Consider the following 14,043-nt stretch of genomic DNA (forward strand, 5'->3'; position numbering starts at 1 on the left):
GACACTAAGCAGGTGAAATGGGGCTGTGAAAGATCAAATTTCTTACACGTATTCAGTGGCAGATGAAAAGTTCAATACATGATAGTGAAGAGCTGACAAGAGCAATTGTTTTCAGGCAGGAAAAGAGAACTTATTTCTGGGTATTTTCTCAATAAGTCTGGCAACAGCTGGGCAATGATTTAAACCTCCTAGGGTTCCAACTTTAAGCTTAAAAATACATTTGCATATGCCAGCATTAGGAATGGAATCCCAAGCGGCTGCCAACTTAGACAACCGAAAGGAAATAGAGATCTATATTGTTCAAAAGCTAAGCCTTCGGAGGTGCTGTTACTCAGCAGCTGTGTAAACAGAACTAAACCCTTTGCATCTCCTCTGCTAGACACTTGGTTCTAAATAGGACCAAACTGTGCCATGATGATACGTACAGAAATAAAAATGAAGGCAATAGATATCATTGTTGGGTTCGAGAAAAGCTGGACATTTTCCTTTCTCTATGGATATGTGCAGACATAAGAAATGTAAAGGAGATGTAGGGGAACCTGGCAAGGCAAGGGAAGAGGTGAAACTGATTTTAGTTTTATTTCCTCCCTCCTCAGTATCCACATTTCTCTCTCTCATGTTTGCCTCCCTCCCTCCTCTCCCCATTTTTTCTTCTATTGAAACTGAGGGGCCGCGTATGGTGGCTCACGTTTGTAATCCCAGCGAAGACCCAGGCAGGAGGATCATCTGAGGTCGGCAGTTCAAGACCAGCCTGGCCAACATGGCGAAACCCCGTCTCTATAAAAAAATACAAAAATTAGCTGGTCCCAGTAGCATGCACCTGTAGTCCCAGCTACTTGGGAGGCTGAGGCAGGAGAATTGCTTGAACCTAGTAGGTGGAGGTTGCAGTGAGCTGAGATTGTGCCACTGCACTGCAGCCTGGGTGAAAGAGCAAGACTCTGTCCCAGAAAAAAAAAAAAAAAAGAAAGAAAAGAAACTTAGGACCATGAGCCATTTGTATAATGGAACAGCAGGAGAGACCTTCGCTATAACTAACTTCCTAACTAGAGAAGAAACCATGTCTTCATATACCAACTCATCCTCCGGGGGAAGTGGGTAAGGTGCAGGGGATGTCTGCTGAGGACAGCTTGATATGTAATTCTTATGTTCAAAAGAAAAAACTGAGAAGGTTTTTTTTACAGTTAAGTTAAATGACTACACTTAATTTTTTAAAAAGGTGTTTTTTGGTTTTTGGTTTTTTTTTTTTTTTTTTTTGAGTCACATCCCTTTTCCCACATGCCTTCCATTTTATAACTCATTTAGATAGAGAAGCTCCTTCTCCTTGCTCTGAAGTGTTTTAGAATGGCTAGGAACACAGACTGGATTTCCTTACTTTAAATGTATTGTTATTAAATCAGTAATGTCCCATGTCTTTCATGTAATTCTCACAGTAACACTTTTTTTTTTTTTTTTTTTTTGAGACGGAGTCTCGCTGTGTCTCCCAGGCTGGAGTGCAGTGGCGCGATCTCGGCTCACTGCAAGCTCCGCCCCCCGGGTTCACGCCATTCTCCCGCCTCAGCCTCCCAAGTAGCTGGGACTACAGGCGCCCGCTACCACGCCCGGCTAGTTTTTTGTATTTTTAGTAGAGACGGGGTTTCACCATGTTAGCCAGGATAGTCTCGATCTCCTGACCTCGTGATCCACCCGCCTCGGCCTCCCAAAGTGCTGGGATTACAGGCTTGAGCCACCGCGCCCGGCCCCACAGTAACACTTTTTAAATGATTGCAGTGAACTTGGAGTGATGACTTGGTTATTGAATTAGGGTGCAATTGGTGATGTGGGCAAGACTGGGCAGGGTAAACTAATGGTAATAATAATAGAAAAGAAAGGGGAGAAGAAGGAGAAGGAGAAACTTTTCTTGGGTGTTTAGTATTTGCCAGGCATAATTTTTAGCTCTTTACTTTTATTGACTCATGTATTTGGATCAAAAGAATGACAGCTTACTAGATCAGAGATGTGCTGAAGCCAAAGTGATCAGAACTGAGACGTTTGGGAGGATGAGTGGAGATGAGCTGTAGTGACAACACTAAGCAGAGGATAAAGGGTGAATCAAGGAACAAAAGGGAAATCAGTAGTAGAGAGCTGAAATCTGAAAAAAAGCTAGCAGGCTCTAGGGATTGGTGTATGGAGTCTAGGGTAAATGTAGTAACTGATTTGAACTTTGAGACATCTGTTTTGGGGTGAATATAACTTGCCTTGACAAAGAAAGACGAGGGGTGAAATGGGGATTGTGTTCAGTGATAGTAAAGCTGGAGGGTTTGCAGGAGAACAGAGGCTGTGATGCGGGGGTGGAGGGAGGTAAGAAGTGTGAATTTGGCAATGAAGGTGGGTGAAAGTGAGTGAGGAAGAGGAGATGCCACCGATGGAAAAAGAGTTCTGAATATGGGACTCTGCTCCGAGGATGCTCAGCAGGAGGTACAAAAGTGCAACTGATCACAGTGGATGGGGCTGGGGAGAGACTGAGCTGTGATTCCTCCTAAGTCTAGGTGGAGTCAAGCCCAGAGTTGGCTGGTGTGTGTTAGAACATGCAGATGATCAGACAGGGAGGAGCCCTATACCCAGAGGTGGGTTTGATTTACCCACTTGATCCCTTGCCATTTGTAAATGAGAGACCAGCTTTTTATGTGTATGAAGTAAATGAGCAATAATTAGCAGCAGGTAGCTTTGACTCTTATTTTCTTAGACTGAGTGCATCAGAATTGCCTTGGCAATAACCTGCATTAGCCACAGGAATCTCTATAACTCATGTCCCTCATGCTTTGCTCCTCGATTTGCTTTATTTGATGTGCAGGGAGATTTAGTGGGTCAGAGGAGCAAGCCCCCCAGGAAATCCTATGGAGTTCAGTGCTGACACTGCATTTAATGCTACTATTTAAGCCATTTTACTATGTGTAAAGGCTCATTCATTCACTATAATGTGTACTTTCCAAACCCTTTATGAGGCATTCTCTTGAGATTCCTTATTCTCCTAGGGGTTGATACTAAGCATCTATTTTGGAATGGATCAAAAAATCAATAAATGGAAGGCCATTTACAGTTGTGTCTTCTAGCATTGTAACCTGCTGCATTTAAAGACTTAAATTATTTGGATCATCACTACCTAATATAATCTTTTTTAAAAAATTGCCTCAATGTTTTTGTTGTTATTTTTAAAATATTGACTCTCTGGCTGGGAATTCCAACTTAAATGGTCAACATTGTAAGACATGTTTATTATTTGCAAGAAAGCCTTTGCACTTTGCAGAAATTTTCTGAGAATACATTTTACTTCCCTTTTGTGATTGAAATTCTTTGCAAGAAAATCATAACAAATACAAGACTTTCTTATGATTTGCTCCTTAATGACAATAAATATTGCTGAAGTTGTACCAGACAGTTTTGATGAATTGGAGAAAGGTAAAAAAATGTTGGGGAAAGGTCAAGTAAAAGTTGGGGAAATGTGGAGGAGGGGAAAACTCACATTTTCTAAGAAGATTCTCCTGGCTGCTTTCAGCTTAGAATGAAACAGCTATTGCTTTAACAGTGATTTTTCTGATCATACATTTCATTTCTGACTACCAAAAGATTTCCAGCACACTAGTTAGATGGACCCTCATTGGTCAATGGTGTTTATAACTTCTCAGATGACTTCTGGAATTCCTGCCAGGAATTTTACCCATTGGTGTTGAAAATTATTGGCAACCTGTATTTTAGTGATAAACTTCACTTTTGTGAAGTTCTGCAACTTCTCTTGGAAAGAAAAATATCAGAAGATCTAACTTCGTGGGCCTGTGTCCCTCCATGTGGACCCTCAGTCGGACCTGGTGGAGCTTCCTCCTGTGGACCGGGCATTTCCTCTCTGGCTGGCCCTCAGTCACGGCTCTGCTTGCTCAATTACTCCCTTGGCTCTGTTAAGACTTTGAATTGCATCTTCTGTTTAAACAGTCCTTTGTAGGGGGATGACTCCAAACTCTATTCCTTAACTTCAGTCCCCCATCCCACTTCTCCCCCAATCCGTAGTGTTGTATTTGTGCATTCTGCCCAGAAGTTCCACTGATACCCAAATTATGACATACATGTTGCAAGGTTTTTTCACCATTTTCCTCTTTGTCTTCTCTTCCTAATTTCACTGCCATCCCCTTTGCCTTCTCAAAGTCGAATTGTTACTGGACCTTCCATTTTTGCTTCCATATTTAAAGGCTACTAAGAGTTCCTTGGTCCCTCTTGGCTGTGCTCTCCCTAGTGCACATTCTCTACTTCTGTCTCCACATTTGCCTACCATCCCTGTACAGGTACAGTTGAATCAGAGAGAAGCTGGCATTAGTTTCCCAGCAGCTTGCCTTATTTCTAGTTTTTGCTCCAGTCTGTTATACAGGCAGGGACAAGAATAGGCTTAAGCAAATTCCATTTTTATTTTGTCACTTTTCTTTTCAAAAATCTGCTATGTTTGCCCATCACCCATTACACCAAATATAACTCAATTTTCTGTTTTGTCCAGGCTTTCCAGGTTGCCTCAACATATCCATTCTTACCAATTAAACTTTTTTTTCTTTTTTAAAACAGAGTCTCACTCTGCCACCCAGGCTAGAGTGCAGTGCATGATTATAACTCATGGTAACCGTGAACTCTCGGCCTCAAGCTATCCTCCTGCCTCAGCCTCCCAAAGCACTGGGGTTACAGGTATGAACCAGCACACCTGGCCTCAACTTTCTGTTTCTTGACTTGAATTTACCCACATCTCTTGCACTCAATCTGTGAGTTCCCTCTTTGACAGGTCTTCACACATCCAAATATGCCCTTCCTTTGCTAGTTCTGACCTCATTCAATACCCAGTCCCAATTCTACCTACTCCTCAATGCTTTCCCTGGCATACTCCACCAGACCTTGATTATCATTTTGCTCTGCATTCCTCTGAACTTGTACACTGGGGATCACAAATATGTAGTAGGTCAGCTTGAATTTAGATTCTGCCATCTATTGGCTAGGCAGTCTCAGTACTTACTGAACCTCCTTTGTCTTAATTATGAAAAGGAATTAATAATAATACTGGTGTACTTGGATTGATATGATTACATGTGATAAGGATGTCAAGGGCCTGGCACTGAGTAATCAATAAGCCGATATCTCAGAGAACATCTCTATCCACACTGCATGTCCACAAATTTGAGCTATATACTCTTTGAAGGAGAGAATCTGGTTTTGCTTATCTTTGGATCCCTATTCATTATAAAGTGCCTAGCACCGATTAAATACAACAAATATTTGTTGAAAAATGTAGAAAGAATATGATCATGAATGGCAGAGATTAGTTATTGCAATAATTCTGATTATTTCACAAATCTCTGCTGTCACACTGTGATCAGAAATGTGTATAGTAGAAACACAGTGTATTTCCCAACTTGTTTATTTGTCTGAAAGTGTGTCCTAGAGTGACTGCAGATTCATGATTACCTTCTGGGGACAATGACAAAAAAGTTGAGAATTTTTCATTGTTCTGTATTCTTTGGGTTTTGTGTGTGTGTGTGTTTTTGTTTTTGTTTTTGTTTTTTTGTTTGTTTGCCTTCCATTGCTCTGTAATCTACTTCAAGATACATTATATATTTATCCTAGTTGCATGCAAATAGTATGCGAATGAATACTCATGACATTTATGGTTAGTCAATTTTTCCCCATTATTTTAGAAAATTGGGCGAGGGTGGCCCTTCATTTCTCAAGGTTTCCATTTTGTTAGTTTTCAGTTGGGAGCACAAAAGGCTCAAATATATAATCATCGGTAATTAGTAAGAGTCTTCTTCGAACTGATTTCATTTAAAAATGTTACTGGCACCATCACTACCAGCACCGTCACCATGATTAACATTAAAATTAAATCTTGTTTGGATAAAATTTCCTAAGAACTTGCCATGGTGTTATCTCCCATTTCATGTGCTCACAAACACCCTTTGCTTTGGAAAGGGAAAGTGCCAGAATAAGCAATATTACATTCAGAATGCAAATGAAAGTTTTATAGAAATAGGGTTGTGTTGGAGATGAAATTAACTGTGACACTTCAGGAGTTTTACAGAGAAAGAAGATTAACATGTTAGGTCTTCAGCAGCTGTCTTCCCTGATGCAAATAACGTTAGGCAAAATGAAATCTCCATGCGTCCTAGCTCAGTGGAGGAATGTTTATTGAGTCCATAGAAATTTGAGCAGGGCACGTCTCTAAGGGTTTATGACAGCCTATTTTCTTTTCTCAGTGTGGGAATGAATTGCTCCATTATCATCTAAATTGGAAGTCATGATGATGGTTCTTTTTTGATTCTTTATTTATTTTTGTTTATTTGTTAAGAAACTTGTACAGAAAATGTGTTGATTATCTGGAAGTTGCTATCCTTGCTTAGGCCAGATAATAACCTTGTATTTCTTTAGATATTTATGTATATATACCTAAAAGGGAAATATTTTATATCCTTGGACCAGATCCAACTTAATTTGTTTCTTTGATTCTTTCACATAGGCTAAATAATACAACCTCTTGTTGATCACCCAAAAGTCACATTTTCAAATTGCATTTTCTTTCAAATGATTTTTGCAATGATATACAGAAAAGTTATTTTTATATATGTTCACTTTTTTTTTTCTCTTTCTCCAAGGAAACCAACATGTCTGACAAAAGTGACTTAAAAGCTGAGCTAGAGCGCAAAAAGCAGCGCTTAGCACAGATAAGAGAAGAGAAGAAACGGAAGGAAGAGGAGAGGAAAAAGAAAGAGGTAAATCCTGGGTGTTGGGGTGTTGTGGGGGAAAAAGAAAGATCACTTGATTCTGAGGGGCTGGTCAAATTGATAAATAGGACCCCCTAAAAGAATCCTTTTATGATATTGGAATAAAATGATTGACTATGTCCCTATTCCGCATGATAAAGTTGTTACCTTCTGCTATGTACTGGTCAGCCATCACCTAAATGGGGGATAACATTTGATCCAGAGGCTCCAGAGGCCTCCAAACTCCAGGTTCATCACAGACTCGAACAGAATTCTAAGGGTGGTCTGTGATCTTGTTATTGTTAGAAACTTCTTAACCTTTCTGTGCCTCAGTTTCCTATTTTTAATATGAGAACAATAATACATTTATTTTGTGGGGCTGTACTTAGCAGTACCTAGAATATAGTTAGTACTTAATAAATGTTAGTTTTAAGAAAAGGTTTTTCTTTTTTTTCTGAAAAATCTACCAGCAGGAACATTTTAGCAGAAAATTAGAAAACTATGCCAGTAGATTTCCATTGTTTCCAAAGTGGTGTACGTTTTTTAATGGTAAATAAGCATCTTTGGTTTGGTAAGGGGAAGGCTGTCCTTCTCTTAGTGAGAAGGTAGATAGGATAGTACATACAGTACAAAGAATTATTACATGTTAGATCTGGCTGAAATTTCAGAGACTTTCCATTCAGGCCCCTCTTTGTGCCAACAAAGCAGCAGAGATCCAGAGGTGAAATGTAGCTTTTCTGCTTTCTAGACTTAGAATCTAGGACTCTGTAATCCCAATCCAATGCCTTGTTGTCATGTCACATTTTCTTCCACTATGTGAATCAAACAAATAATTTATTTTTAGTTCCCTAATTTGTTGTGGCAGTGTAGGAATAACCCACATCTTATACAAAAACCAGATACCAAAGATATTTTTGAATAGTTTTCTAAGAAAAAACTTCGTGTGGTATGATATGCTTTTGTGTATAGAAACCAGAGCTGCCTCCCTATGCAGTTCTTCTGTAAGGAAAAAGAAAACTTATTTTGATGCCTTACAATCTAAATAAGTGTTGTTTCATACTACAAGGCTGAGAGACCAAGGTAATAGATTTACAACAATTATTATTTTCCAACAAAGTAAAAGATAATTGCAGTTGCATTTTAGCCTTCTGGCATCTCTCATCTCTCCATACCATTACGCATTGATTGATGTGATCATTTGTTTGTCCTTGACATCACACATAATGTTTTTTCCCTTTGAGATCTTTGCTGTTACGTATGCAGTCTTTGAGTGAAGTAGAGGTGAGAATTGACAAGGAATGGCTATTCATTTCCATGCAAAGCCAAAAAAAGCATTAAGTTATTATATTTCCTTTCCCTCAAATGTCAACACTTACTGTAGTTTTAAAGCACCTGTTATCCTTTACTAATAACCAGTTTCCTTTTAAACTGACATTCTAATATCCAACTTGAATTTCATAGAATTACCACAAAATGTGATGTGATATGGGAAATTTCGTTCCAAATTATGCTGTCTGCTTCATCTTTTTCATTTTACACATTTTGGGGAAATTACAGGCACACTGGACTGATGGAAGCAGGCTCCCCTTTTGATTCTATAACCAAGCACTTTTGCCTGGTGAGGATTTAGCTGGTTTCACAGCAAGAAGAGCCCTGGAAGGTTGGAGGCTGCAGGTAGTCGAGGGTATGGAACACCTGGACTCTAGACATTCCTGGCTGCTGCCTCATTCTGGATTGACATCATATGAAGTCCTAATTTTCTCATGTCTAAAGTGACATGGTGATTGAAGCTTGTGATAACTGAACTGTGCTCCACAGAGTCAGATGGCAATACAGAGTCCCAGTCTTCCATCCTCAAAGTTTCTGATTTGAGTGATCTGAAGCAGGGCTAGATTTTAGGATCCATTGGACCACATCGTCTTTAACATCTCTCCTGGCTTGAAATCTTCTCCCTTCCCATCCATCTCCCCTCAAAGAGATCTTTCCTTGGTTCTTTCCATGCACTCTCTGCAACTGTGCTGACTTGGTTGGTTCTGAGCAGCTGGGGCTGTAAGACTGAAGACAGTTAACACAGTGATTATGCACAGGGGCCTTTGAGTTGAACATGGCTGGGAAGCCTGGATCTGCCCTTCACAGACTGGCCCTGAATGGGTATCGGTCCTCTCTGAACCTGTTTCCTCTTCTGTAAAATGGAAAAAGGAATGATGTCTTCCTCACAGATTCAAGAGGATTCGAGAAGATCCCAAAGCAGTAAGAGACAGCTGTCATTCTGCTATCAGAGTAGATGAATGGGGCTTCACAGAATGGTCGCATACATTTTTAGGATCTCTGCTGGTGAGCCCATTTTATAAAAATGCCCCATTTTTGGAAGGATCTTAAAATTCAAGGCCCCCAGTTTCATGGGATTGGAGCATTTCGTGGCTGAAAGGAATCTGGAAGTAATCTATTCTGATCCTTTCTCACATAGGGAAGCTGGGCTGCAGAGGTCTAAGCCTTAGAGGCAGTCCCCCTTTATCTCCAATCACATGAAGGAGTCTGGAGATAAAAGGGAGCTACCTCTAAGGCTCATCAAGCCAATTTTCCAGATCAGAAACCTGAAGTCGTCCTTTCACCACCCCCTACCCCAATTTGCAGTGATCATCAGGTCTGCACAGGCATAACAAGATTCTCTTTTCGCCCCCATTTTTTTTCTCCCTAAAATCCACATTCCAGTCAGATGCAGCTGCTTACATGTGCCCTGATGGACTACATTCTTTCTTGACAGAGAGCTTAGGATGTTCTCTTTCCTCTGCTTTCACTGATCTACTTCTTCCTATCATCCTTTGCCTGGCTGTTAAGTTTACCTGGCTGTCCTTCACCTGGCTGTTAACTGCATGTCGTTCCGTTCTCATCTCCTATGTCACTTTCTCCAGAAAGCTGCCTCTGAAACCTTTGTTTCCTCATGACTAGGTTAGTTCTGCATCCTATCATTGACATTATCAAACCATTTAGGACAAGGTGTTATATTCTCCCCTTCACTTGTCTTTTTCTCCTAATAGATTGCAAGCTTTCAAGGTCAGGGCTATATGCTTTTGTTGTTGTTGTTGTTTGTTTTTTAATCATTAAGTCAATGTCTAATATAGGTTTTACCATATGGTAGACATTCAAAAAGGAGTTATAGAATGAATGAATGAGTGAATAAATGTACATATGAACTAGTCAGGGCAGGTTTGTGAGGCACGTCCCAGACATCCTTTCCAAGCATCTGCAAATTTGTTTGGAAACTTCTGATCCTGAATCCATGGAATATCGACTGGCCACTGTCACTGACTCCCGAGTTTAAGATTTTCTAGTTTTGTGTTGTTTATAGAGAATTAGAAATAGATTTAAATAGCCTTGATTTTTATAAACTTTCTTTAGGCTTATATTTTAAATAAAACAAATAAATTTAACATTAAAAAGAAAATAAATGCTCTTTAATACTAAACTGAGTGCCCTTTTTTTGCCATGAATATAAAAACTAGTGTGAATAAGGACCACCCAAGTTGATTATCTCCACAGAATTCAGGAAACTGTGTCCATGTTGTGTAAAATGACCACCCTCTGCTCTTTTGGATGTCAACTGCTTTCTTGGCTGTGATATTATGGATGAAATCTGATTTTAAAATAAATATCGTGGCCACCATTTAAGACACTGGCCCAATTTCATGAAAAATTGGCTTTAATGCAATGAGGTGAGCTCAGTGGGAGCCACCCTGAAGTTTCATTCTGTCCTTGGCCTTTTGCCGAATTGCTGCGAGGTAGAATGGCCAGGAGTTTCCTGGCCCATCCTCACATGTTTCTCTAATAAATGTGGAAATGTGTGTGGAAAAGTGATTGTCAATTCTCAGTTGACAAATTTTTCTTTCTTTGATTATCTTCTCTGGGTCTCAGCTGTGATTACTCTACACAAACAGAAATATCACTTGCTGAGAAAGGCACCTTGAAGGTTTTTAATTACTAATGCTACAAAATCACTGCTTGTTGAATGATTAAAACATAGTAGGATTCTATAGTAGATACAGATCCTCACTCTGCAACATCTTTTTTCTCATCTTAGTTCTATCTTTGCCTCTGTTGTACACATAAACTTTGGGACTTGCTTCGGTAGTTTAAATGTTAAAATTGCAAAAGAACATGAACTTTGATATCTTCACTGATAAGAGATTAAACTGCCATTTCATAATTTTGGGTTACGCAGAATGTCTGAAATACTCTAGGACTCTTATAAGCCCTTACTGGCCCTCAAATGGTAGTCTTCCCTCTAACGACAGATAGACTTCAAAAATATGAGTGCTTTAGCCCAAAGTTAATAGTAACAGAATTGTTGAGTGCAGAGACATGTGCAAAGATACACTTAGTTTATAATCAGTGTGTAGGTTACCCTCTGGGAGTAAGTCAAAAGTTGCATAAACTCTTTCTGCTTATGGACACTACAATGTAACTAATGCTTCACTGCTTCAAAATGTATTCTACATGCCCAAAGAAAGTAATGTACTTGTTAGCTTACCCAACTTCCCCTGGGGAAGAAGGTATGTCTCATAACGAAATGTTTTTTGACAGGCTTTAAGACAAGCTCACTTCTGTAAGCTCACAAAGCTTTGTTGTGAGGTAGTTACACATCAACATGATGTTATCATGTTTCAGATGTGGAGCAAATAATTTATCTTAAGTAATAACTGTATTATGAAAGAGAGAAGAGACTTGGAATGTTTAAATTTCCCCTAGAATCCCACCACATATCTTGTTTACCTGCCTTTTAATTTGTCACTAATCTGTAAAAACACCAACTGGCATAGGATCTGACATTAAGAGGGCGGTATGAAAAACATAATGTGTCTTTAGACAGAATTTGTGAAAGGAATTTCTTGTAAATGATTTGCTGTACTATATTTTCTACATGATAATTTTCTTCTTCCAGTTAGTATATATAATGGAATCCTGTGAGAATTAGAATCAAGTACCAAGACATATCAATATTGATCACATGCCTTAATACAGATTTTAGCCCAGTTTATTTTAAACCACGGCAAACTTGTCTTAGCAATACAAATAGTGTGTTTTACAGTTAAACATTTTCATAAATAGTTTTACTTTTCCTCAAGATCCCAACAATTCCTGGTTTGCACAATCCCAAACATGGGACCTGAATATTACAAACACAGTCACAATAACTGATATCCCAGAAGGGACAAGGAGGTCTAAAAAAACAGTCAGAATTTTTTTTTTTTTATATTATGTCCCCAGCCAGAAATACTTTGCCTTGATGTTTTCTCTTCCAAAACCTGGGAGAGAAACTTTCATCTCATGTGATAGAAGCAGGAAAAAGCCTTCAACCAAAAGAGAAAGTAGTGGGCCAGTAATTATTAAATGGAGCAATTATGGTGTTTATTCATCCTTTATACATATGATTATATCTATTTAGGGCTTTTGCCTTGTCTTCACTGCCATGCATTTATCATTTTCAGTTTCAGCCAGGAAAAGCATTTAGTTACGTTATTAACTTTTCTTACTGACGTCTACTTCTAGGCTGATATGCAGCAGAAGAAAGAACCTGTTCAGGATGACTCTGATCTGGATCGCAAACGACGAGAGACAGAGGCTTTGCTGCAAAGCATTGGTATCTCACCGGAGCCGCCTCTAGGTACTTAAAAGTGCTTCCTGTTACTATTCCTCAGAATCAACTTGTGTGGGATATACCATGTCCAGTGTTTACTATTCTTTTAAGTCTTTAACTTTTTTTAATTTTTATTTTTAAAGACATTCTGTGGCTTATGGTTCAGGTTGCGTGTATTTTTGGAATTGAGGGGGCGGGAAGGAGGTGGGAGGAAAGGTTGTAGAATTGTCAGTAGTTTGCTGCTTATTGACTGATTAGATGGTCAACCTTCTCCACCGTGTTACTAGTAGATTATTTTATACTTGTTAAATGAGTTGCCACTTGGTAAATATAAGAAATCTTGGAATTTCTTATTAAATTGTTCTTTGTTTTCATTGCTGAATTCCAGCGCCTCTTTGCCAATCTAAATACTATGGATCTGGTTATGAATTTCATAACTACCACAGGCGTAGAGTTAGTCCATGATGAAAATAGAAGGCACAGTGGGAAATTTGAAGGAAAACAAAATGGTGGTGGATTAGCAGCCGATTAACAAGTTTAAATTAATTTGACTTTATTGTATTTTGATTTGATTACTAATTGGCATTTTCACTGCAATGCTCCTCCTCTAATTCATTCATTCCTAGTTGATTGTCTGTGACCTCATTTTATCACTAAAGCTTGGATATTGAATTACTTGTTTTCTTTGTGTTGAAGGTTACTTGTGCATATTTTGTTTATTCTGTCACTTACCTATATATCTCTCAGGTAATAGTTTTATTTTTCTTTTATCCTTTTGTTTTCCATACATTTAAGATTAATCCTAGGGTGTCTATAAAACTGCATTATATCCAGTATAGTTAAAAACCCTTTTAAAAGAATACATAAAAATAAATATAATATTCAGGTCTTTTGTTTAGAATACTTTCTTCTGAAGTTAATTCCATAATTGACTTTTATATTAAAATAAATTATCATTTATTTCCGTAATTACTTAAACTAAGAATAAAAAGTATTCCATGTACAACAAAATGGCAAATGTTTATATCAATGTGAATAATGAAAATAACATATAATAAGCTTAAAAATTATTAAGTATTGCTGGATGTATTTTAATACATACAAAACTAAAACACTATTAATAAGCATTTTATACTCAATCTCAATTTGTAATAGGTAAAATAGTATGTTCAAGAATGCTATAATAAGCCCCAATAAGATTAGATTCTTTTGTTTAATTTCTTTATGTTGTGGAAGACGTAACCTAGGGGATATTATATTTGACTGATGGCCCTTCTTTTCTACTTAAGAGCTGAGACACTTTTTTTTCTACTTAGTTGACATCGGATATGAGTTAGACACCTTGCAATCAATTATATTTGTGCCTCAAAATAGCCTTTGAAATTCTGTTGCATTGTGAACCCTGGTTAAACACAATAATAGTATGTCCTAGTCTCCCCTACCCTATGTAAAGCCAGTAATTAAACTTTAAGAACAAAACAGATTAACATCTCTAAACCATGACCAACTTTTGAAGTATCCCTGCATTACTGCCAAGGGACCCTGGCAAGGGCCCCGTTTTCATTTTTCAGTCACCTCTCCGACTTACCCTCTGAACTTACACAGAGGGTAATCAGTGAATTAATTGTGGGACCACATGAAATTCCT

The 14,043-nt window shown here is 38.4% G+C and overlaps 1 protein-coding gene across 5 annotated transcripts in view; it reads left to right on the top strand.

Moving 5' to 3' along the window:
- DYNC1I1 (dynein cytoplasmic 1 intermediate chain 1) overlaps window positions 1-14,043 on the top strand; it is a 318,520-nt gene that overhangs the window by 26,073 nt on the left and 278,404 nt on the right. For all 5 annotated transcript variants that reach the window (XM_050782914.1, XM_050782917.1, XM_050782915.1 and 2 more), the window contains exons 2-3: window positions 6,654-6,770; window positions 12,309-12,423. In XM_050782914.1, coding sequence (XP_050638871.1) covers window positions 6,663-6,770; window positions 12,309-12,423 — 223 coding nt within the window. In that variant the 5' untranslated portion in view covers window positions 6,654-6,662. The remainder of the gene's footprint in view (window positions 1-6,653; window positions 6,771-12,308; window positions 12,424-14,043) is intronic.

Source organism: Macaca thibetana, chromosome 3, assembly GCF_024542745.1.
Source record: "Macaca thibetana thibetana isolate TM-01 chromosome 3, ASM2454274v1, whole genome shotgun sequence".
NCBI lineage: Eukaryota > Metazoa > Chordata > Mammalia > Primates > Cercopithecidae > Macaca > Macaca thibetana.